The sequence below is a fragment of the Geotrypetes seraphini genome, chromosome 3 (assembly GCF_902459505.1).
Source record: "Geotrypetes seraphini chromosome 3, aGeoSer1.1, whole genome shotgun sequence".
NCBI lineage: Eukaryota > Metazoa > Chordata > Amphibia > Gymnophiona > Dermophiidae > Geotrypetes > Geotrypetes seraphini.
In genome coordinates this window covers 262,456,382-262,480,425 of record NC_047086.1, presented here as the reverse complement: position 1 = coordinate 262,480,425, position 24,044 = coordinate 262,456,382, and the positions used below count along the sequence as shown (strand labels likewise).

General features: G+C 44.3%; 1 protein-coding gene and 1 long non-coding RNA gene across 2 annotated transcripts in view; one reads left to right on the top strand and one right to left on the bottom strand.

The window, feature by feature from the left end:
- Positions 1 to 1,796: 1,796 nt before the first annotated feature.
- On the bottom strand, positions 1,797 to 17,631 carry LOC117357351. Its single transcript, XR_004538789.1, has 3 exons — positions 17,500 to 17,631; positions 4,503 to 4,631; positions 1,797 to 3,581 (listed from the first exon to the last, which is right to left on the bottom strand). It is a non-coding gene; the product is annotated as an uncharacterized LOC117357351 (long non-coding RNA).
- Positions 16,739 to 24,044, top strand: part of CRIM1 (cysteine rich transmembrane BMP regulator 1) — a 1,144,468-nt gene continuing 1,137,162 nt past the window's right edge. The window contains exon 1 of the mRNA XM_033937787.1: positions 16,739 to 17,794. Within this exon, the coding sequence (XP_033793678.1) occupies positions 17,494 to 17,794 (301 nt within the window). The 5' untranslated portion in view covers positions 16,739 to 17,493. The remainder of the gene's footprint in view (positions 17,795 to 24,044) is intronic.

The following is a 24,044-nucleotide window of genomic DNA, read 5'->3' as shown; positions in this document are numbered from 1 at the left end:
AACTTGCCAAATAGCAAGAGAAGCAGGAATAACCAGACAATTGTGGTTAGGATAATTCATGATGATCTGAAATTAAAGTGTCTTAGAAAGCACTGTGCCCAAGAATTAACTTTACACAACAAAGACACATGCCTGAAACGGTGCAAGCAGCTTTTGACCATGTACCCAAAGCACAGTGTCAGCTTCATCTGGTTTACAGAAGAAAAGATATTTACAGTAGCTCCACCGTTTAGCACACAGAATGATTGCCTGTACATGCCTTCAACAACACTAAGGCATGAGGTTAATGCCAAATGCTTACTATGGACCCACTTAACCTTCAGCCAATCAGCCATGGTCTCGGTCGCAATCTTGAAACTCAGATTCACAGATCTGTCCTTCATCGATCCTGGGGTTAAGATCAATAGCGCCTACTACCAGGATGTCCTTTTGACACAGAAGCTATTGCCAGCGATCCATCGCATGTCAGGAGACTACTTTATCTTTCAACAGGACAATGCCCCAGCACATCAGGCAAAGGACACTATAGAACTGCTACATTGGGAGACCCCCAGACTTCACTGGTCAAGACCTCAGGTCTGCAAATTCATCAGACCTAAACCCAGTTGACTACTGGATCTGGGGGCTGATACAAGAACGTGTTTACCAGACAGCAATATCTGACATCGAAGACCTTAAACAGCGCTTCATTTCTGTCTGGGCTGAGCTGAAGCAGAGCATCATTGACAAGTCCATAGATCAGAGGCAGCCAAGGCTGAGGGCATACCTTTGTGCAAAGGGAGCACAGTTTGAACATCTACTTAACTGAAACATTACTTTTTTACTGTACATTTTTCTGTAAGATATGCCATAAAATTTTTTTGATGTTTTTATTCAGTTCACAATTCATTTTCACAAGGCAGTGTTGTGGTGTGGTATGAAATATTTACAACATTTTACATCAACTTCATTCAGGATACGACATACTAAATTTCATAAGAATCGGCCAAGTTCTGTGGAAGATACAGCAAAAAGCATTTTTGTGTGGTTTTTTCAGTTTACAGTGTACATCCAGCTACTTATTTATTACCTGGGGCAATGGAGGTTAAGTGATTAGTGCAGGGTCACATAGAGCAGAACTGGAATTAGGTCCCACAACTTCTAGGTGCAGAGACAGCAGCTCTACCATTAGGCCACTCATCACTGAATATTGTCAGGCTAAGAGAAATAAACTATTTAAGGGTCAGAAAGCAAATTCTTCTTTGAATAAGTCAGACACTGTTAAACACAGTCACTTTCATTGGGCAGACCTGTGTTGCTCCACTTAGACTAATCTGATATCATATCGCATTTCAGAAGCAATTATTTCTATATTACTTTTTTGTTAAGAAGTATTCTAGCATGTCTATATTAATGTGTATTTCCCCATAATGTAGAAGCATTATATACTTAACAATGAAAAGAGTAAAATAAAAATTACTATAATTATTAATAAAACCTTGAAGTTTAAAAATTCTTAACACATCAGTTTTCTCCACTTATGTCATTTCATTGACCTGGTCCTAAGACTACAAAGCAGGTCACTGAAACAGCATAGTGGCCAAAGAGTAGTGCACTATGTAGGCATCAAGGACTATGGCCATGCATCCAGAAGAATCATGCTTGTAACAATGAAGGGCATGTGACAGAAGGGACAAGTTAAGAATGTTTATTAATCCAAACATAACAAGGTCAAGTTGTAAAAATCAGGTTATCAACAGCAGCAAGTTAGTACATCAAGATGACAATCATCAGGAGATATACAACTGTTTCCAAGAATACAGACAGCTGTGACTACTGTGACATCACATGACATTATATGTTAAAGCTAAGCTGAGCAGATACTGCTTTCACTTAAGCAATACAAACATGAATAATTAAGCTCATGGGTAACAGGCTATGTAAACATGTGCAATTGAAGGGGGAAACAGAGTTGAAGGGGTTGGAGACAAATGAGCTAGAGAAACATGAATGAGAAGGCAGAAACATCATAGACATGAGTTGGCCCACCACAGCAACATGTCAGGCACAGGTCAGCAGGAATGGCTAGCCAGAGGAAAGATCCCACTTAGTGGTCAGGGGGCCAGAGAGCAGCAGGCAGGCCTGCAAGAAGAAGCTGTGTCAAATGGGGGTGCAGCAGCCCCCCTCCTCCCCCCCACCCCGTTTGGTATGGATAGGGTTACCAGAAGTTCGGGAAAATCCAGGCATGTCCTCTCTTTAGAGGACTGTCTGGGTGCCTGGACAGACTTTCCAAAATCTGGTAGTTTGTCCGGGTTTTCGGAAGCTCTGACCTCTGGCTGTGTCTGAAGGGCATCCGCACATGTGCGGATGATGTCACAAGCATCCACACATGCTCGGAGGTCCTCCAGATGAGGCCTGAGGTTGAAGAAGAAACATGAGGCTTTGTGGGAGTGGGGGCATAACAGGGCAGGGTTGGAGATGGAACAGAGGAGGGATGAAGGTGGAACAAGGCAGGACTGGGAGTGGAACAAGGTGGGGCCATTTGTCCAGGTTTCAACAGCAGAAAATCTGGTAACCCTATGTATGGAGGGTCCTAGAATCTGGGGAGGGGGCCCCTACTCTGCCTCTGGTGAAGGACAGACCAAGGGAGAGGAAACAGGCCCAGGACTATACAGGGACATGGGAGTGGAAGCAGGAGTGTTCCAGGACACACAAATGGGTAGGTAGGGAGCACAGGACAGACCAAGGGGGAGAAAGAAGGCACAGGACACAAGTAGGGAGAGTGGCACAGGAGGGGAGTGGGAAACACAAAGGAGGAGGGATATGCTGCTGGACGGGCCCAGGACAGATGAAAGCATGAGAAAGGGGTGTAAGAGGGGTCCAGCACACATGGCGGGGAAAGGGGAGACATAGGGAGGGGCCACAAGACACACTAAGGAAAAGGCGACCCAGGAGACACCAAGGGGGGCAGGGAGTGAGCTAGTGCAGTATAGGTCCAGGACAGAGGGGAGGGGAAAAGAAGTTATGCCTGAAGTCCCAGGTCAGATAAAAGTGGGGGTGGAAGGAAGTGCTGGAAGGGACCTGGACACACCAAGAGAGAGGGGAGAGATCTAGGCAGGAACCACAAGAAAAACCAGGAGGGAGGAAGAGAGCAAAGGGTGAGCAGAAGGGAGCAGAGGGCAAAGGTCCACCACTTCCTTTGTGGTCTGTGACTGTAGCATTTGCTGTGCAGTAGTTTTGCAGGTTGCAACCAAATAGTTCATATTGCATGTTCTACAGGTTGCAACGTTATGGATGTCCTAAAAAGCAAAACATAAATGTTATATAGGATATCTGGGGGTAGATAACCCTTAGACGACCTAGAGAATGTTCAAAAATGACATCTAAGCAGTGCTAGAAACTGTAGACATTCCTGTCATTTGGCCATAATCAGAACGTTGGATGCCATACTCAGTTCATCGAATGTGCCGCACCTAAGATGTCTAGAAAGGCTAAACGCCCAGAACACCATTTTCAAATCTTTTCAGTTGTCTATGGACAAGGCTCCAAAATAGCAGAAAGGCAGGACCAGCTACTCATCTGGAAGTCAAATTTCATCCAAGCTGAAACAGAAATGATAGTCAGAGAAGTAGAGGCACAATATCAGCCTTTTCTCCCAAGGAAGAATGGCTTGGAACTTATTCCAAGAACGAGGAGTGGGTAGCCATTGCCAATACAACTGTGATGTTGAGTACTGCAAGAAAAAGTGGAGGGCCCTGAAGAGAGAGGTGCTGGCAAAGGATGGAAACAGGCTTGCAGGTGCCGACATGCCAGACCTTACTGCACTTGAGCAGGTGGTGCTCAACTTTGTCTCACACACCGCACCCAGGACACCTCTGCTGGAGCACAGACCTCAGGTACATTGGATGGGGAAGGAAGTAGTAACTGCATCCACTCCCCCATGGTGGGAAGGGGGGAAGATGAGGGTGGAGAGAATAGGGTAAAACACCCACAAGGCTATCATGTGAGATCCTGCATCGTGGGGGGCGGGGGGGATGGAAGAAGGCTGATGTCTATCCTGACTGCCAGCATAGCAGGGCATTATGAGCGCAACACAAAGTGGGAGTGTCTGCCTGCTGTTGTAGGCCATGCCAGAATGAACTGGGGAGGGCTTGTACCTGATAGCAGCCATTAATTCACCCCACCCAAGTTTCCAAGTTTATTCTATACTTGATATACCGTCTATCAAAGTATACCTAGACAGTTTACAATACTAGTTTAAAAAGACAGTCAAAAAAAGAAGATTTAATAGATAGAATAAGAGAGGGGTAGACGAGACTGAGATACTTACTGACACACAGGGGAACTGGTGGGCCGGAGGATAAAAAATACATTGAAATGAAAAAAAAAAATAAAAAATCAGGGAGGTAAAAAGTAAAGGGGAGAACAATTCTAAAATAACTTCCCCCTTCTCACCCCCACCCCCACCACCACACTGTTTTCCCAGCACCATTTCCACATTTTCCCAGTCTGTGAATGATCACCTTTAGGTAGTTGTATGAGGTCCCTTGACATCACTGGGACACGTTTCACCTGAACATCAGACTGGTGGGTGTGTATGTAGTGGCAGACAACTTTGGGGTGAACTTCTGACTTGGAAGCTGGAAGGGATCCTAGAGGGGAAAAGACAGAAATATTGGTTAGCTGTGGCAGGTTAAAGAGATGGTCAAGACCTACCTCTGCTCCCCCTTTCCCAGATATGATTGAAGTCTACAAAATCCTGAGTGGCGTAGTACGGGTACAAGTGGATCGATTTTTCACTCCGTCAAAAATGACAAAGACTAGGGGACACTTGATGAAGTTACAGGGAAATACTTTTAAAACCAACAGGAGGAATTTTTTTTTACTCAGAGGATAGTTAAGCTCTGGAATGCGTTGACAGAGGATGTGGTAAGAGTGGATAGCGTAGCTGGTTTTAAGAAAGGTTTGGACAAGTTCCTGGAGGAAAAGTCCATAGTCTGTTATTGAGAAAGAAATGGGGGAAGCCGATGGAGGGGTCCAAGATGGCGGTGATTTGGTAACCGCGCTCCAGATCGAGCTTGACAGCAGAACGGGAACATTACCTCTATACTTGATATGCCGCACTCCATGCGCAAAGGAAATGTTTAAGTTCTTCCCTCGGTGGCTAGAACATCTTTGCCTGTCCAACGCTCTATTCTGTAGTTTGCAGTGGCCTCGAGATCCTTTGGAGTGACCGGAGAGGAGTCTGCCGGTGAGAGGAGACACCGAAGAGCTAGACCTGGAAACAACTCTTTCACCTCCCGGAGTCGTTCCACCACCGAGTCCTGCTCTGTTCGCAATGGTGCAGGGGAAGTCCCGTGAAGATATTCTTGCGGGGGAAACCCTGTATCGAGGGGCACTTGCCGCGAGGAATGTGAAAGAGCAGAGAGAGCTGGGAGCTGCAGCTGTGGCCTGCTTCCAGCCAGAAAAACCTCCGGTGGTGACATTGGAGAGCATATGGGTGGCTCTCCAGAATCTGAACACAATAGTTGCCAAGTTTTCCCAGGATACTTCTCAACTTGTGAGTACTGTTGCAGCTTTAGAATAAAAAATGGCAGGAATAAAAGAAGATTTTGCCACTGACTTAAAGTTAGTCAAGGACAATGTGAAAAGTCTTCAAGACTCGGTTTCTGACACCATAAAGGATAAGATTTCTCTTAACAGAAAGATAGAACAATTAGAGAACTTTAATCGTAGATTGAATATGCATTTGCTGAATTTTCCTAAATCTATAGTAATGACTCCTTTGGATTTATTCAAAAAATACCTGATTGAAATTTCCTTCTGAAGCTATTCCGCCTATCAACAAAATTTATTATTTGCCTTCTAAGAAAGATTTAGGAATAAATCCAGGGTTGGAACAAATTAATATAAACGCTCAGAAAAATTTAAACGCCATGGATTTGTTGAAATAAGTTTATCTGAAATATCCAAAAGAAGTACCTTACTTGTATCATTTGGATTTGAGCAAGATGTTAATGCTATTTTTCGATTGTATTTCCGTAATTCACAAGCATTGTTCTTTGGTAAAAAAGTGTGGATGTTTCTGGACGTTACCCGGCAAACACAAGAACGAAGAAAATTATTTCTGGCAATGAGATCTGAGGCACTGACTTTAGGAGCCTCATTTCTCTTGGCTTATCCTTGTGTGATTAAAAACCTAGGAGTAAAATATGTTTTTTATTCACCAGAGCAATTGAGAACATTCCTGGATTTGAAGAAACTGGTGACTTGAAATGTTCAGTTGAATTTAGAACTGCTGATATGGAAAATTAGGACCTTAAGCCATTAGGCCTTTTCTTATTATTATTTTGATTCTAAATTGGTTCTCTTCCCTTTATCTATGACCTACCCTCCAACTATTATTGTGGTCTAAGGAAGATATTAATTAATACTGAGTTAGTAGGAGATTCCTACTTTTTTCTTTACTTTAAATTTTCCTTCTGTATAACTTGTGCAAGAGTTAACTTGTTGGAATAATGTTTAATTCTAATTTAAGAAAAAGAAAGAAATGGGGGAAGCCACTGCTTGCCCTGTATCGGTAGCTTGGAATATTGCTACACCTTGGGTTTTGGCCAGGTACTAGTAACCTGGATTGGCCACCGTGAGAACGGGCTACTGGGTTTGATGAACCATTGGTCTGATCCAGTAAGGCTATTTTTATGTTCTCATGCAGATGTTAGCTTGGAGGAAGAAGCAGGATCCAGTTGGCTGCAGGTGGCCATGCCACTTGATGCAGGAGCAGCAGGGGATGGAGCTGGGACAGACACCCAGCCCCAGCAGGCCACACAGGATAGCCAGCAGGATCTGCCACCAGCACAGGAGGAGGCAGCAACTGTGAGGGGAAGGTGAAGAAGGATCCACCTTTGGAGGCCATAGTCCTACCTCCCACAGAGCTTTCTGATGAGGGTGGTGAGCTGGATGAGGGTAATGGGGGAGGCCAGCCTGTCCAGAGGAAGGGATTCCAGCAACAACAGCTAATCTGCCTGGCTCAGAGGATCAAGAGGGAGAGACACTCACTGATCCCTCACTGATTATCAGCAGAAGCTACAGCTCCTGCAACAAGGTTTGGGGGTTTGGAAGCACACAGAGGTTCTATGTCAGGCATCAGCAACCAGCTGCAAGGCCTACACAGTGACATTCAGAGCCTCACTAGCACTCTGGAGAACACCCTGCAGTAGCCCGAGGCTACTGCAAAAGGGCAAAGCGCCAAACACAGCCATGGGAGACATGTCCCAGTACTGGATCCCACACCAGCCATCTGGCAGAGACCAATATTATTATTTATATACTACCTATCAATGGAGGTTGTCTAAGCAGTTTTACATTCAGGAACTCAACCATGTTTTCTTAGCTGTCCCAGCAGGCTAGGGTTACCATATGTCCGGATTTAGCCGGATATGTCATCTTTTTAGAGGACTGTCCAGGCATCCAGATGGGTTTTCAAAACCCAACACTTTGTTCAGGTTTTGAAACCCATTGAGCTTGGGACCGCGTCTGGAGGGCATCTGCGCATGCACGGATGCAATGACATCACATGCATGCATGTGACTTGATTGCATTGCATCCACACATGGGGGCTTGAATCCACAACCTGGGCGGGGGGGGGGGGGGGGGCTAAGGCTGTAGCTCTAACCACTAGGCCACTCTTCTCTCCATGAGCAGCATTTCACATGGCTGCACCTGAGCCTGACAACACCAGTGAAAGCAGCACAGGGGATGAGGACTCTGGCAGTGACTGAGGCTGCAAAAACTACCTCCTATGATTCTGTATCAGCAAGAGGGGTATCAGGTAAGGCTTGGAGGAGACATGAGAGAGGAAGGGACTGAGGCAAGGGGAGGGGGAAGTAAATAAGGGGATCTAAATGTGGCTCTTACTGTGTAGGAGTGTTATGGAGGAGGAGGGTGTGGGGGGGGGGAATGTGGGGGGGAGGGAGTTGCTGAGGTTTATGAAAGCTGTTAAGCGTTAATAAACCTGTTCATTTCACTGACTGTTACTGGAAGTTTATTTTTATTAAGAGTTGCCTGATCTGGACCCCCCTCCTGGAACACATCCTGATCAGTTCTGCGGGGAGGGGGGGGGGGAGATCCTCATCTGCATCCAGTGGCTGCTCCTGGTGTTGCAGTGGGGGATCTTGAAGGAGCTGTCTTTTTTGTAGGGCATGGTTATGGAGCATTCAGCAGGCTATGAATATCTGAGCCACCAAATGGTCAAGACACCTGAAGGATTTCTTTAGCTCTTGTGCTCCTGTATCACCGATTGTAGGCCTCCTCTGTGTAGGATTATCATATGGCTCCAGAAAAATGAGGATGGATCGAGACATCCAGGTTTTACTTCCTCTGCGACATTTTGTGGGTGCACGATGGGGGTCATTAGTTAGGTTCGCTGTCGATAGCCTCTGTCACCTGTGGGAAGGAAGGAAAGAGAAAGGGAAAAACATGGGGGAGGGGCAGTGAGTTCCAGTTGACCTGCAGAAAGGGGAAATTGATCGGAGCTGGCAGGGAGGGAGTGCTTGGGGGATGGTAGGGAGGCTGGGGGGGGGGGGGGTAGGGTTGGTGTGTCCTTCCGTCGTTGAACTCCCCTCAGGTTGCTCTTTTGTAAAATCCAAAATGCTGTAAGATGTAGGAATCATGGGTTAAGCCAGAGTATCAGGCACACATGTCTACTATTTCCCCTGGCCTTTGCAAAAAACAAGCATGTTCATTGAATGGCATGCTTTCCTGTTTTTGTAGCTGACCTCATCCACCTGGGAGGGGGGTCTGAGTGTGACGTGTGTGCAGTTTATGACACCTATGACCTAGAGGAAGCGGTCTATGCTATGAACTCACACATGATGCTATGTAGGGTCTAGGGGGTGGTGGGGAGGGTGCTGTATTTGTGGATGTGGATGTGGATGAGGAAGGCTTCTAGGAACTGGGTGAGACAATTAGAGATGGTGAGTTGGGTGAGTCCTGCATTGGCTGCTAGGACAGACTGCAAGGGAAATGGTGACCTTAAGGTGGATGGGTATGGGGTTATTCCTGCATGTGCATGCCTGCAGGAGGGTTTCAGCTTCTGATAGATATCCTGTATGGCTGCCCTATCAAAGCGGTATCTATTTATACATTGCTGGTCTGTGAGGTCTAGGAAGCAGAAGTGAGCCCTGTAGACTCTTCTGTGGGGGTATCTCCTGCAGTGCTCACCCTGATCTCTCTCTTTATCCTGCAGTAGAAATTGAGCCACCATCAGTGCATTCACTCCATGACCCACCACCACAAGTGCAGTCCAATATCCCCACTAACTACCACCACCTACCAAAGGTTGTGCTCCCCTCCCTAGACAGATGACCCCCAGGCCCTCACTATCCCATACACATCTCACAATATCAGTCCTCAATCAGTCAGCTCACCTCCATAGACAGCCACAAGTAAGACAATCAGCACTCATTCTGCAGCTCCTAGCACATGAGACAGACAGAAAGCGACAGCACAGCAACAAAGAGCTAGGTGAGTAAGTGGAAATGAAAGGGAGGTGGAGAGACAGATATCAGGTAGTAGGGATAGGGAAGTGGGATAACAGGAGTCTGTGAGATATGGGTATGGGATGAGAGATGGGTCAGAGAGGAAGGGCAGGTTATCTTTCCTAAAAACTCACCTTCCCCTCTCGCTGATCTCTATTTCTGTGGGGATTGAGATCAAAACAGAGACTTGATTACAATGGGTATGGGACAGAAGGAAGAAAAGGGGAAGGGAAAGTTTTTTTAAAAATACATTGTATAAATGAAAATAAAAGGAAGGGAGGAAGGGAAGGATAAAACAAGAAGAAAAAAATGGGGTATTGCTTCCTGAAAGGGTTTTAATTTTCCCGTTTCTATTTGGGAACTCAGTTGGAATTTTGATAAGCGTCTTTAAAGAGGAATGTCTTAAGGTTTGTTTTAAACTTGTTTATGGAATTTTCAGAGCGAAGGTTCAATACGTCATGCTCCATCCCTAGCAGTGTTCAAATCCAAGCTAAAAGTCCATTTTTGTGAATCTGTTTTCAACTCTTAACTCCCACTCACTGCTGTCAGATACCTCCCCAAACCTGAAATGTCCTGTCTAAATTAGATTGTAAGCTCTTCTGAGTAGGGACTGTATATATTGTATGTTAAAATGTACAGCGCTGCATACGCCTTTCAGCGCTATAGAAATAATAAATAGTAGTAACAGTTAAGGTAGAGACAGGGATGCAAACAGCAGCCAATCTAGCACACGCAAACTCTGCAATTATTCAAATGCTCAGCTCTAGCTCTTCAACACTAGCAGATCATTAGTGGGTCACAAGAGTCTGGGACTCACATATGCGCTTTTAAAATGGATCTAACTTTAGGCCTCCTTGCAGACACCCAGACACCTAAGACGTCCAATCTCTTTGCATGCCCATAGCACAGCCACCTAATGCCCACATTTTGGATGTTTCTCGCTGGATGCACAGCACTCCTGGATGTTTTTTAAAAACCCTTTGATTATACAATTTAGGCATTTTTGTCTTCCTTGGACATCGAATCCACTTTTGCAGTGATTTTTGGACGTCTCTCTCTTATTTCTAAAAAAATTATGAGCCCCATAGGATTTCCTATTTTATCAGCCACTGACATTTCAAACTTACAACCTTTTAAGACTGTCATTAAAAAAATGAGCATTTAAAATATCATTACCTTTCTGGTTAGACAGAATCATTTTTGTATTATCGTAATACTGATAAGTATATGAAAGAATTTGCACTGTTTTGATAAAATGTCTAGAATGTTAAAAATTATGGGGGTAATAATAATAAAAAAAAAACGTCTAAAAAGTGTCCTAAATGGCTACTTGGACGATCAAAAAGCCTGATCGTCCAAGTACCCATAACCAAAGCTGGTTTTTAGACGTATCTAAAACCAACTTAGGCCTTTCCCCTGCCTCTAAACGCACAGAGAGAAAAGAGGTGTGCTTAGAGGAGGGGAAAGGGCGGGAGGAGGGCCGACCTACACCTAGCCGTACAACAGGTATAACCAATACAGTTTAGTCAGCACTTAGACCTTTTTCACTTAGATGAAATAAAACCAGGTCTAAGTGTCGAAAAACGGGCCGCTGAGCTGATGGCCGTTGGCGCCATCAGTTCAGCGGCCCGGCAACCTAACCATCGCGGCAGGAGAGATGCCTCATCTCCCCTACCGCAATGCCATCACTCCTCTACCCGAACTGCCGTGACCCGCGGCAGTTCCGGTAGAGGAGTGATGGCATCGCGGTAGGGGAGATGAGGCATCTCTCCTGCCGCGATGGATCACTCCCCCCTCCCACAAACAACATCGGGGCAAGAGGGAGGCCAAGCCCTCTTGCCCTGTTGAAGCTGCGACCCCCCCCCCCAGACTCGATTGGGCCAGGAGGGAGCCCAACCCCTCCTGGCCCAGGCGAACCCCCTACACCCCGACACGTTCGGGCCAGGCGGGAGCCCAACCCCTCCTGGCCCAGGCAACCCTCCTACACCCCGACACGTTCGGGCCAGGAGGGAGCCCAATCCTTCCTGGCCCAGGTGACCCCCTTACCCCAACCCCCCACTACATTACGGGCAGGAGGGATCCCAGGCCCTCCTGCCCTCGATGAACCCCCCTCCCCCCCAATGTCCGCCCCCCCAGAACCCCCGATCGGGCCCCCCAGCCAACCCGTGACCCCCCCGGATGACCCCATGACCCCCCCACCCCCACCCCTCTTCCCCGTACCTTTTCGTCATTGGCCAGACAGACGAGTGCCACCCCTACGCACCCCCAACGGCGGCCAATGGCAGCGCGAACAGTATGAAGTAAAGTGGGGGGGGGTCCCCCTCCACACCCCCATCAGAGCTCTTTAAAATTAACTTTTACAGCGGCACGCTGGAGTCTTGCGCCCAATTGTCTGGGCTGAAATGTCGGCGCGGCTTTGTCTGGCGCACTTTTGTCCCGTCACCATTTTGATTATGTCCCTCCATATTACTATATTCCAAATATTGTTCCAAAATGAGTTAGTTACTTTGCAGTAATGCAGTACAACATATGTAGTAGCAGCAAGCCATATTCTGATTTAAAGGAATAACAAAATACCAAATGGAACATTTCTTGTGAGATTCATAGAGCTGTAATTTTTTCATTTATTACATTTTCTTTTTTATGTATTGTTCCTATTTTTGAATTTGAGTGCCCAATTCCCCCCCTCCCTCCCTATACATGATTTTTTTTCCTTGAAAGATGTCAATATAGAAGGGAGGGCTGGAGTGGCCTAGTGGTCAGAGCCACCGACTCAGCACCCTGAAACTGTGAACTCCCTCCCAGCCTGCTCCCATGACTCTGGACAAGTCACTCAATCACCCAATTGTCCTAGGCTCCACAGCTAGATTTCAAGCCTGTCCGGACAGAGAAAATGCACTGTAAACCACTTAGGGTGAATGTCTTTATGAAAAGGCAGTAAATAAATATATGATGCATTTTTTCAGATTAGCCCTTTTGGTGGGCCCTACACTGTCACTATTGCAATATAAACATATTGTGAAACTTCCATGAAGGGTGTCCAGTGTGATTGTGATTGCAGAGGAAAAGTAGTAGAGAGAAAAGCAAGCAGCAGGTAGATAGATTGCTCACAAAGTCCTCCCATCAAGCAGAAGACAATGAACATGATATAGGAAACACAGACAGGGCTGGTCCTTTTCCTACTTCCTTCCCTCTTTTTCCCAGCTGCTGACTTACCAGGGCAAAATTGAAATGCACATGAGAGAAGGTTCTTCATAAATATCTATGCCCTAAGCAAGTTTCTAGTTTGCCTATGCTTTAATTCTACCCTGCATTTATCTTCTTTTATGTGATTATTGCATGCTTTCACTGTAGATAATATACATATCTCCATTGTTTTTAAAATCTAATCATCACACCTACCCCCTCTTTATATGTGAGTTCATAAAGTATAGTCCCATAAAATGTGAAAGAAAAAAAAAGTTACTTTCAAGGGGTGTTCAATCATTTATCTATCTTATGAAAGAAAGTAGCAAACATGTTGAAACAAGTCTGTGCATGTTGTGACATGTCTCAAGGTTACTCATGCTCAGTTGTGGCTCAGAGTGAGTCTAACATTCCAAGAGACAGGATGTCAGGAGAATCAAGTAAGAAACTGCTAGATTTGGAGCACTGTTCAGAGATAAAATTTCTCACAAAAGAAGGAAAAAAGCCTAAGGAGATCCATGAACACATGCCTGCAGTTTATTGTGAGTCTGCCCCATCATCCTACAAAGTAAAATTTTGGAACAAACAGTTGAAGTGGGGTAGAGAGTCCATTGAAGATGACCCTCATGTCCTGTGGAAGCAACCTCCACAGAAACGTGTAAGAAAGATTTAATTTTGTCAGACAGATGAATTAAGGCTTCTCGAATAGCTTAAGAAATGGGCACCTTGACAGGTACAGTTTGGAAAATAATTCATGAAAAGTTGGCATGTCCAAGGTTAGTGCAAGATGGGTTCCAAGAATGCTGATGCCATGTCAGAAGGCCAAGAGGCTCCAGTGCTGTCAGGAGAACTTGGAGATGCTCCATGAAGACAAAGTGAATTTTTTTTCATCGTTTGGTGACTGTAGATGAGACTTGGGTTTATCACAAAAATCCTGAGTCCAAAATAGAGTCAATGCAGTAGAAGCACAAGTCAACCCCACCCCACCCCCCAAAAGAGTTCAGGACAGAAAAATCTGCAGGCAAAGTCATGGCAACTTTCTCTAGGATGGTGCAGGAGCTTTACTTCTGGAGTTCATGTTACACAAGACAACCATAACTGGGAAAAGTTACGCCAACACAATGATCGCTTTGCTGGAGTCAATCGAGGAGAAAACGAAGAAAACTCACAGCAGGCACGCTGCTTCTTCATGACAATGCACCGGTGCACATCACTACAATCATAGGCTGCCATCTGAGAATGTGAGTTTCAGAAGCTGAACCATCCTGACCTGGCTCCCTTGGATTATTTCCTGTTTCAAGTTTTGATGAAATCTCTCCGTGAGCAGCGGTTTTTGTGCGATGAAGACGTCAGGAAGCTGTGACATTCTCGTTTGGAGGTCAAACAGAATTCTTTTCAAAGGGGTTAAAGTCATTGCAGGAAAAGTGGATGAAGTTTATAGAGCTATCAGGGGACTATATTGAAAAAGAAGAAAAAATTATTTGAAAACTCTTCTTTCCTACCGAGGTAGATAAATTATTGTATGTCCCTTGTATCTTTAGTCCTTTCAGTCTAAAAATAATAAATTTGTGGATCGCTGTACGCCTATATAGGTTCATGTTGATTTATAAAGGTTAAGAGCCCATATAATACACGGGGAGCTTACAATAGAAAGATTTTTCTGCTAAGGGTACAATCATAGGGCCTTGACATTATCTGCCTAACAATCACTAACTATGTAATGTAGAATAAGTTATGTGACATGGTCAGCTATACAGTGTAGTGCTAGTTGAGCAGAGCATACAGCATAGTTCAAACAATTGATTTCATCTAATATCGGCCAATGCTTTGCAAAGAAGAGTTCACAGGGGCTAAAATATCATTATTCTTTCCATAGCTTCTGCCTACATTTTTAGTAAGGTTCTCCATTACCTGATTAGAGTTTTCACAAGATTTCACCACATAAACTTCATATTCTGCAACATATGATCTTGGGGGGCAGGGAGGGCAAAAAAACCTTCACAACTGAGAAAACAAAGGTTTAAAAAAAAAAAAAAAAGTTGAAGTTTTGAACTCAAGTTATGCTTAGGTTAGACACCAAGGTGCATAACCCTTTCAGTAAAGACACACTGCTGCTGTTGATCTCAATTTCTACTACTGTAAAGCTTCAATGTGAACTCCATTGTTTATCCCCTCTTCTGCTCTATTCATTCTTTCCCAGATCTTTATTTAGGACAGAGAGCAGCATTTCTGCCGAGCTTGTTGCCAGTTGTATTTCTCCTGGCATGAAAAGGAAGAGTGTGGGGGAGGGGCTGTCAGGTGCATTTCTAGAAAATTTTCCATTGAGAAATACAGTGGAATTATTATACATACGGAGTCCCAGAAAGGAAGAATTGCGTTTTCAGTCCCAACTACTATTCTTGGCACATATAAAAATTATAGAAATATTTACTGATAAGCCAAGCATTAAAGACAGGAAAAAAAACACATATTTTAGAAAAACAAAAGTCAAGTAGGATAACTTTAAAATATGTGTTGCTTTTCACTTGGTACCTCAAATAGAAACGGACACACAACTTAATGTCGTTTAAACGTTATTTGCAAACAGAAAGGGCTACATGCTCGTCTGAATTAAATCTACAAATGTAAGGAAGATAGGAGGTAACCATTATCTATTTGTTTAAAAGGTACGTTCTGCAGCACTTCTGTGACAAGCGGGTCTTTGTTATTATGTAAGGGGACCGCTTTACAAAATATGAACTCATTTTCAGAATCGTCCTGTCGGTGGCAGCAACGCAGCTATAATTTTATTTTTAACCAGTGCAATAATTCGTTAGCTAGCATGGTAGAATTTAAGCCCTGGGGTAAACCTGCAATTATTAAACTGTGCACTACTGGATGAATGCACGGCGAGTGGCTTGAACTAAATTGTCTAAAGTGTTTATTTATTTATTGTATGTTTTTATCTTAACTAATTGTATTTTTATGTACATCGCTTTGTATAAAGATATAGCGATTCATCAAATATTTAATAAACCTTGAAACCTTCAAAAAGAAGATCTTTTAATTGAGATTAAAGATTGAGAGCTACTACAAATAAAATAAAGATACCCATATTCATGTTGGACTTTATTTTCCTATAAAATCAATAAAACTGATTGAACAAAAAAAAATAAAAAATTGAGAGCTACTGAATTACACAAATTTTCCCCTTTTGTGGGAAAAAGGGATTTTTTTTTATTTTTAAAAATACGTATTTTTCCAGTGTCCAAGCATTCACGAGACTTTGAAATGGTCATTATTTCTGGTATTCTTAGGTGGAACTCAAATCTCAGTTTAAACCGCTGACAATTGTTTTGTGGGGTTTTGTTGTTGTCTGTCTCTCTGCTCTCTCTTCCCACCCCGTGAGTTCACATGCTACAGCTTTGCTTCATCCGTGATCCTGAAATGTAAGAGCTCCAGAAAAGTTTATTTCTAGGTTCAAAGGTAGCCAGATATGAGAAACGCCTATTCCTCCCTGACAAAGCACCATCTTTCTGAGGGTACTACGTAAGGCTCTTGTTGCATTCATCCATGATGTTCTTAGCTCTGCTGAGAAAGCATCAGAAATTTGATCGACGTGCAGGAGACGATGGGGGGGGGGGGCTGGGTGGGGGGGTTATACGCCGATCGTCAGACGCTGAAAGTATTAGATATATTTGCAAAATGCAAGAACGTAATCGGGCCGAAAAAAAAAAAGATGACGATTCCAGCGTGCTGGTGATCCCCAAGTGAGTAGATAACTTCGGAGCTGGCTGCACAGCAACCTGGTGAACGAGGGATCCGCAGCGATCTCCCCTTCCTTCCCCACTTACTCTAAAACCCTTCTGCGCTGCGAGGAGCGTGCGGAACGAGAACGACCAGAGGCTGCGGACACTTGCGCCACGCCCCCTTGCCCTTATATGGCACAAACGAGCGGTCAGAGACAGCGAGGAACTTCCAATGAGAGGACTAAACAGAGGTGAGGGGCGTTGCTTTGAGTATGACGCAACAATGGGGGGGGGGGGTGAAGCCCGAGCTGCCAGACCTAGGATCGCAGAGAAGCGATAAACAAGAAACGAGAGTCGAGTAAGATCGGAGTAAAGGAAGAAAAAGCGAAAGAGAAGCGTGACAGGCTGTTGTAGGCTTGACTTTAACTGAACTACCTAACGATATCAAAAAGGAGAGGCGAAGGGAAAGAATCTGTTAGTGCAAAGCAGAGGGATCGGTCGATCTTTTTAAATTTTTACTGCACTGATTTCTTGTGAACGGAATAAGACGAGATCCTTCGCCCAGCCAAGGAAAGCTCACAGTTTATGTCTTAAATAAGGAAAAGCGAAGGAGGGAACTTCAGTTTTCAGCGGAAGATTCAAGAGGAGACGGGACATTTTTTTTGTTTTTCGGGAGTGGATTGGATTTAATGCAATGGATGTTGCTGCCCGTGAAGAAGTTTTGGTGACACGGAACTAGGAAGAAACTTTTTTTTCCTCCTACACCGATGTTCTCGTGGTTGTTGGTGTTGGTGCTGGAGCTGCCGCTGTAGCAGGGTGTTAGATCTACCCTGCTGTGGGCTTGATTGATTCTTTACCTGCGAAGGATAATAATATAGAAAAATAAGCGGTTTCTACTCTTTAAGCTCTTGGTCCCAATTGCATCGTCTTTATCGCTTGCTCTCCCATTGGAATACAATCATATTTAGAGGTTGATTTTTTTTTTTTTTAAATAACATTTTGATATAGCATTTGGCTGTTGTTCTTTATTATTATTTTTTTTTTCTGCGCTCGGTGAAAGGATGTACCTGACTGTGAAGGCGCTGGCCCCCTGGTACCTGATGCTGTGGGTGCTGGTGCCCTCCGGGGCAGCTTTGGTGTGTTTGCCCTGCGACGAGTCCAAGTGCGAGGAGCCCAAGAGCTGCCCGGGCAGCGTTGCGCCGGGCATCTGCGGCTGCTGCTACATGTGCGCCCGCCAGAGAAACGAGAGCTGCGGCGGCGTGTACGGACTGCACGGCGCCTGCGACCGGGGGCTGCGCTGTGTCATCCGCCCCCCGCTCCACGGCGATTCCATCACCGAGTACGAAGTGGGCGTCTGCGAAGGTATGGGGGGGGGGGAGGGGGTTGCACGCTCTACTTTCTTCCTTTAAGATGCACTTTTTTGCCTCTACCTTTTACTGTATGCGTGGAGAAAAAAAAAAAAAAGAGTGAGCAAGATCCCCGTCTGATAGATGAGTTTTGGGCACCTGCACAGTGTCAATGCTTGGCTTTGCGGTGCTGGAGCGTTCAGAGAATCACTTTGCGATTTAAGGTTTGTTTCTTTTAACTCTTAGCGTCGATTGCGTGCTCTTTTGACACTTCCGTAGTGCGAAACGCTCGCGCTGAAGAGAGCCACGTTGTGGCTGCCCGACTGTCACTGGGTCGGCGTAATGCTCAGCCTCCCCCCCCCCCCACCTTAAACGCAAGCTATCTTTCTCTTATGTTACCCCCTTTCCAATGAAGAAGGAACGCGATAAAGAGGGGAAAGTCCTAAAGAAGTTCTGGCGGTAGTTTCACATTACCCGGCACTTTTTTTTTTTTTTTTTCTGATTGCTCTCCCGCCATTACTCCTCAACCCCCCCCCCCCATGCTTTATCAATCGATAGAAGGTGGATGCTGAGTCTCCCCCCCCCCCCCTTCACTCTGTTTGAAAGTTCCGCTGGTCAGATCCCTTCTACTGACTGAAAAACCAGCGTTTGAAAATGTGGGGAACTATTCAGAGGAACTTTTTTTCTATTAGCTAAGGTGCGGCTGGACTGCTGTTGACCTGGAATCTCAGATGGGCTTTTAGGCTGAGCGTAGGAGTGGAGGTTACCTGGTGCTCAAGCCAAGCTTAGATCTTCGTCATACACCGTCGTGCGTCAGTGATAAAGAGCTTTCAGCAGCTCTTTGCCTTTTAAACGCAACAAACCACAGGATCACCCTATAGACCAATATCCTTCTTCTCTCTCCCCCCCCCCCCCCCATTCCTCAGTGACAAGTCTGAGAGCCTTTCCAAATGTCACTTCAAACATCCGATTCCGTGGGGTGGTCTTGTGATGACTTCTCTTCAGCCATAAATTAGATCAGGCTGGTTATTAACCTGTCTTCATTGTTATAATAGTACCCCTTCCCCCTTTTAAAAAAAAGGACAGGAGCAGGCTATCTGTTGGAGAGTGGAAGTTGATGGGTTTGTGCAGCACAAACAGGTTCCCCATTTTTGGATGAGGGTAGTATAATAGATTCCTTTCAGGATTTGGATGAAGTCCAGGTCTTAGGTATTTTCTGCTAGCTTTTTGTGAGGTGGGGTTTCTGGACAGGAATGCTTGCCATGCTTGTGCTCGCCTATTAGCTCTTGTGTTTTACCTATATGTCTGTGTCTTCCGGGACTTTGAGATTGTCATTGTTGGGGGGTGGGGGAGGTAAAAGCTGATTCTGAGAATTACTGCTTTTGACAATTACTTCTTCAGAGCTAGATCTGTGCCAGTTTTCTACCTTTTGTAAGGCAGCATCGGTGGCGAATGTGTGGGTGCCAGTATATTTAAAATCATGAAGAGAATTTGATTGTAAATGGCCTGTTTCAAGGAGAAGAGAAAAATGAAGGCAAGGTCCCCTTTTGGTCATTCTGGGTCAGTTTATTAAGCTCTGTGTGAAATCGATTTTTCTGCAGTGTGTCTTCTGGCTGTCAGGGTTTGTTTTAGAACTGCAGTAGTGTGGCAAAAGCAATCAGCATTCCAGTAGAAACAGGTAATGGTGAAGGTTCAAACCAGTGTATTTATACAACAAACTGGTTCTTTGTAAGGCCTGATGTTAAACAAACTTTCTGATGGCCTTTCAGATTTCCTTTACAGTAATACACACACACATTATCTCTCTATCTATAATCTATAATAATAAAATGCTAAGCGCGCATGCACACTCTTACCACGTGTTCCCTGATCCCTGATCTGTAGGTCAGTGGTCGGCAGGAGTAGGCATGTGCGACACTAGGACTCCTCCTCCTGAGCCCCAGACACGCTGACCGCCTTCGGTCATGCGGGCCTCTCAAGCGGCGGCGGTGGCAGGGATGGTGGAAATATTAAGGCAGCTGTTGGCTTCAGGCGTGTGCAGTGGTTGTCAGTGCCTGCAGGCCGCAGCAGCTTGAGGTGGCTGTGGCGGAGGGCAGACGCGAACAGAGGTAAGGGGTGCTGCTGGACAGGGGAAGAGGTGCTGATGGACAGGGGGGCAAAAAAAGGAAGGGAGGCCTACTGCTGGACAGGGGGAGCAGGAAAGAGGTGCTGCTGGACAGGGGGAGGTAAAATAAAGGGAGAAGGGCTGTTGCTGGATAAGGGGAGCAGTGAAGAGGTGGTGGTGGACACAGGGGAGGTAAAAGGAAAGGAGAATGGACAGGGAGAGCAGGCAAGGGGTAGTGGGGGACAGCCGAGGAAAAAGAAAGACAGAAATACAGAAAGTGGCTAAGGAGAGAGAGAGAAATAAATAGACAGGCACACACACATATATTGTAGCACTCATTAATGTAACGGGCTATAAGACTAGTTTATAAATATATACATACATACATATGCACATAGATCATATTTTATCATTATTATACCATCAACTTTTCTTTATGTTGCCCATTACAATTTACTCATTACCTCTCCCCCCCCCATACACACATACACACTTCCCAAAGCCAATAAAAATAAAAAGATAACAATTTCCCAATCAAAAAATAACTGCATAAAACTTCCTGGTACTTTTGGGATGTTTTCTCTCCTGGGAGACAGACAACATGTCAATCGAGAATCTACTGTACTTTGGGTTCTGAATAAAAACAGCAGCTGCCATAGGAGACTGATCATTTACGGAGCAGGTGGAAGGGAAACCTTAAAAATCAGGTCTCATACTGAGCAGAAACAAATAAGAAACTAGGAATGTCTCTCTCTCTCTCTTGTTTTGAAAGTGCGTAATTGTTTTTGAGAGTGGGGATAGATCTGATTTTCATACCTTGGAAGGTAGACGGCAGCACAGAGTCCAGAAAACTGTTTCATTTGGGAGGAAACAATCCAAAATGTAAAAATGTGTACTGTAGTAAGAAAGTTCCAGTACTGTCTTAATAGAGCAGCTTGATTTGGATTATGTAATATCCTTTGCCAGCAGCTGACAGATACAGGAGCTAACAGTAAGGATGGAAATGCAGAAATGCTGTATGCACACTTTTGTATGTTCTGATCCAAAATTACATTGGCAAAGGTACAGGGCCATAGCAAAAAGTGAACTTATGGCCTCTTTTACAAAGCCGCGCTAGCGGCTGTGCTTTGCTAACGGCCCTGAATCCCACAAAGATTTAAAGGGCTTCGGAGCTGTTGCTACACAGCAGCCACTAGTGTGGCTTTGTAAATGAGGCTGTTAGTGTGAATTATGCAAACATAAGAATTGCAATACTGGGACAGATCAAAGGTCCATCAAGCCCAGTTTCCTGTATCCAGTAGTGACCAACCCAGGTAACAAGTCTCAAGGAATAAAATAAGTTTTATGCTCCTTATCCTAGGAATAAGCAGTGGATTTCCCCAAGCCATCTTAATAATGGTTTATGGACTTTTGTTTTAGGAAATTATCCAAATTTTTAAAACCCTGTTAAGCTAACTGTTTTCACCACATTCCCCAGCAACAAATTCCAGAGTTTAATTACACACTGAATGAAGAAATAGTTTCTAGTTTCTCCTGTCTGTTTAAAATCTATTACCTATGTAGTAGCTTCATTGTATGCCCTTAGTCCTAGTATTTTTGGAAACAGTAAACAAACGATTCACATCTACTCATTCCACGCCACGCAATATTTTATAGAACTCTATCATGTCTCCCCTGAACTGTCTCTTCTTCAAGCTGAAGAATCCTAACCGCTTTAGTCTTTCCTCAAAGGGAAGTCATCCCATCCCTTTTATCATTTTTGTCGTCCATCTTTGTACCATTTCTAATTTCACTATATCTTTTTTGAGATGCAGCAACCAGAATTGCACACAGTATTCGAGGTGTGGCCGCACCACAAAGCTATAGTTCGGTTTCCTCTTTCCCACATGCATCACTTTGCACTTGCTCATATTAAATGTCATCTGCCTTGTTGATGCCCAGTCTCGCAAGGTCTTCTTTTTATACAATCCTCTTGCAATTTAGCAACTTTGAACAAATTGGTGTCATCAGCAAATTTAATTATCTCACTATTTATTCCCACTTCTAGATCATTGATAAATATATTAAAAAGCAGCAATCCCAGCACAGACCCCTGGGGAACTCCACTATTTATGCCCATTACACATGCAAGAAATTTAATATGAAGGAAAAGCCTAGAACCACTTTTCTCACAGAGTTATGTACTACCTCATAGACATAAAAACCTCCCTTTAGTTCATATTATGGCACCTCAATGCACTGTTCAAAATTCAATAAATATGAAACCCATAACTTGATATAATGCAAACAATACTTATCTGTTTTTAAGTTGTGTGAGCATTCTTAATGCCAGTACAACTACATTCTGGTCCCAATTGCCCTGAAGGAGCTTTAATTAACAACATGCTGGCCTTTGCAGATGACCAAATGACAAACACCAGTGGTCTTAGAAGACCTTTTTTGAAAAATATAAAAACAGATAAGGGGATGAGCAATTTAGATGCCAAAGAGTGATACGACAAGCTAAGAAAGGGAATTACTTATACTACTGAATGACCAAGGATATAAAGAATGCTCAGGGAGAATAAGGTAATAGTGAGACAACTAAACAATGTTTTTGCCTTGCTCTTTAATGATGAGGATATTGGAGTCAAACCCATACAAGAAACCTTTTTGGTAGTGATGATTTGGAGCAACTAAAGCAAATCACCAAGACTGGCTGGTATTCATCCCAGAGTTCTAAAAGAGCTCAAACATGAATTTAAAATGACCTTGATACCTAAGGATTGGAGGGTGGAAAATGTATTTATTTATTTGGATTTAGCTCACACCTTTTATTTAGATGTGCTATAAAATGGGCCTAGTGTGTCCCAATGTGAGACTCCTGCATTAACTGTGTTATTCATGTGCTAATGTCAGGATGCTACATGAATATCGCTTCTCGGCCATTCTCTGCCCCTTATATATTGCCTGTATTTAAAGCATCAAAACAGAAAAAGAGACCTTGCTTTGAAATGTAACACACGGACAGAAAAGGCAAGTGAGATGTCCAAATGAACCAGTGGAAATTATATTGAATATATAAAGTCATTATAGGATTGTTTGTTTCATCAATTAGAGTACGCAAACTAAGGTCCCGACTAGGATCCCAGGTTCAGCATGGTAAACCACCTTCCTCGGGGGACTTACAAACAATGCTCTGGTAGCAAACCACAGTTAACTCATAATATATAGCAAGCCCTTTCAATAATTCAGCACAGCAGCACCTGTTCTCTTCAAAGGCTGTTACAGCAAGACTTACATCAACGTGTATGGGCCAACAGCAGAGTTCATCACCTGAGATACTAGCATGAGGCCTTTTCTTTTCGTGTGTCTATGCCTGTATTTGCCTTATTTTTAATTTGTTCCCTATAGGTCTGGTGTGGTCCTGGTGGTTTCCACCATTTCTTCCCAGCTGTGTTAGCTCTGTCCCAGTGAGTGAAGCTTTTGGGCTGGAACTGGGTTACGGCAGGCCACTACCAGGATGATGACTCCTTCTATTATCCTTCTGCCATGTTTTTTTTCTTTCTGTTTTATTCCTCTTGTAGGTTTTTGCTCTTCTCTGTCCTATCAGTTTTATTGGTGTTCCTCTTCCAACTTTCTTTTTAGATTGTAAACCACTTTGTACCCCTTTTTCATAGCTGTGGCAGACTGATTACCACGGCTTTGTAAAAGATCCTGTTTGTTATGTGCTCATAAGTGGTATATTAAGTTTTAATAAACTATAATAATACCATTTGGTTAGCATGGGCAAAAAGGAGACTTACCACAAAATGCTGTAAACATGTTTTGTGGTAAGCCTTTTCCCCCCAAAAAAAACAGTTCATGCCTTTGGGTTGATGGGATCAACTATGAAGTGAGCCGCCTTTCACTGATAGCAAATAGACTATCCACCTTTATCGTCAGCTGGAAATGACGGAACTGGGCTTGTCAGCTTACAAACATTTCCCAATATAACCACTCCTCAAAGGCCCAATGGCTGCTTTCCTTCTTTTCAGACTCTTTCTGCTTTGGCATTCCTTGGAGCCAGTGGCATAGGAAAAGGGTGGACCATCCTGGGTGCTGACTTGGTGGGGGCGCCGGCACCTGCCTCTGCCTCCCCTATGCCACAGTTGCACCCTCTCTTCCCTGCTTTAAAAATCTT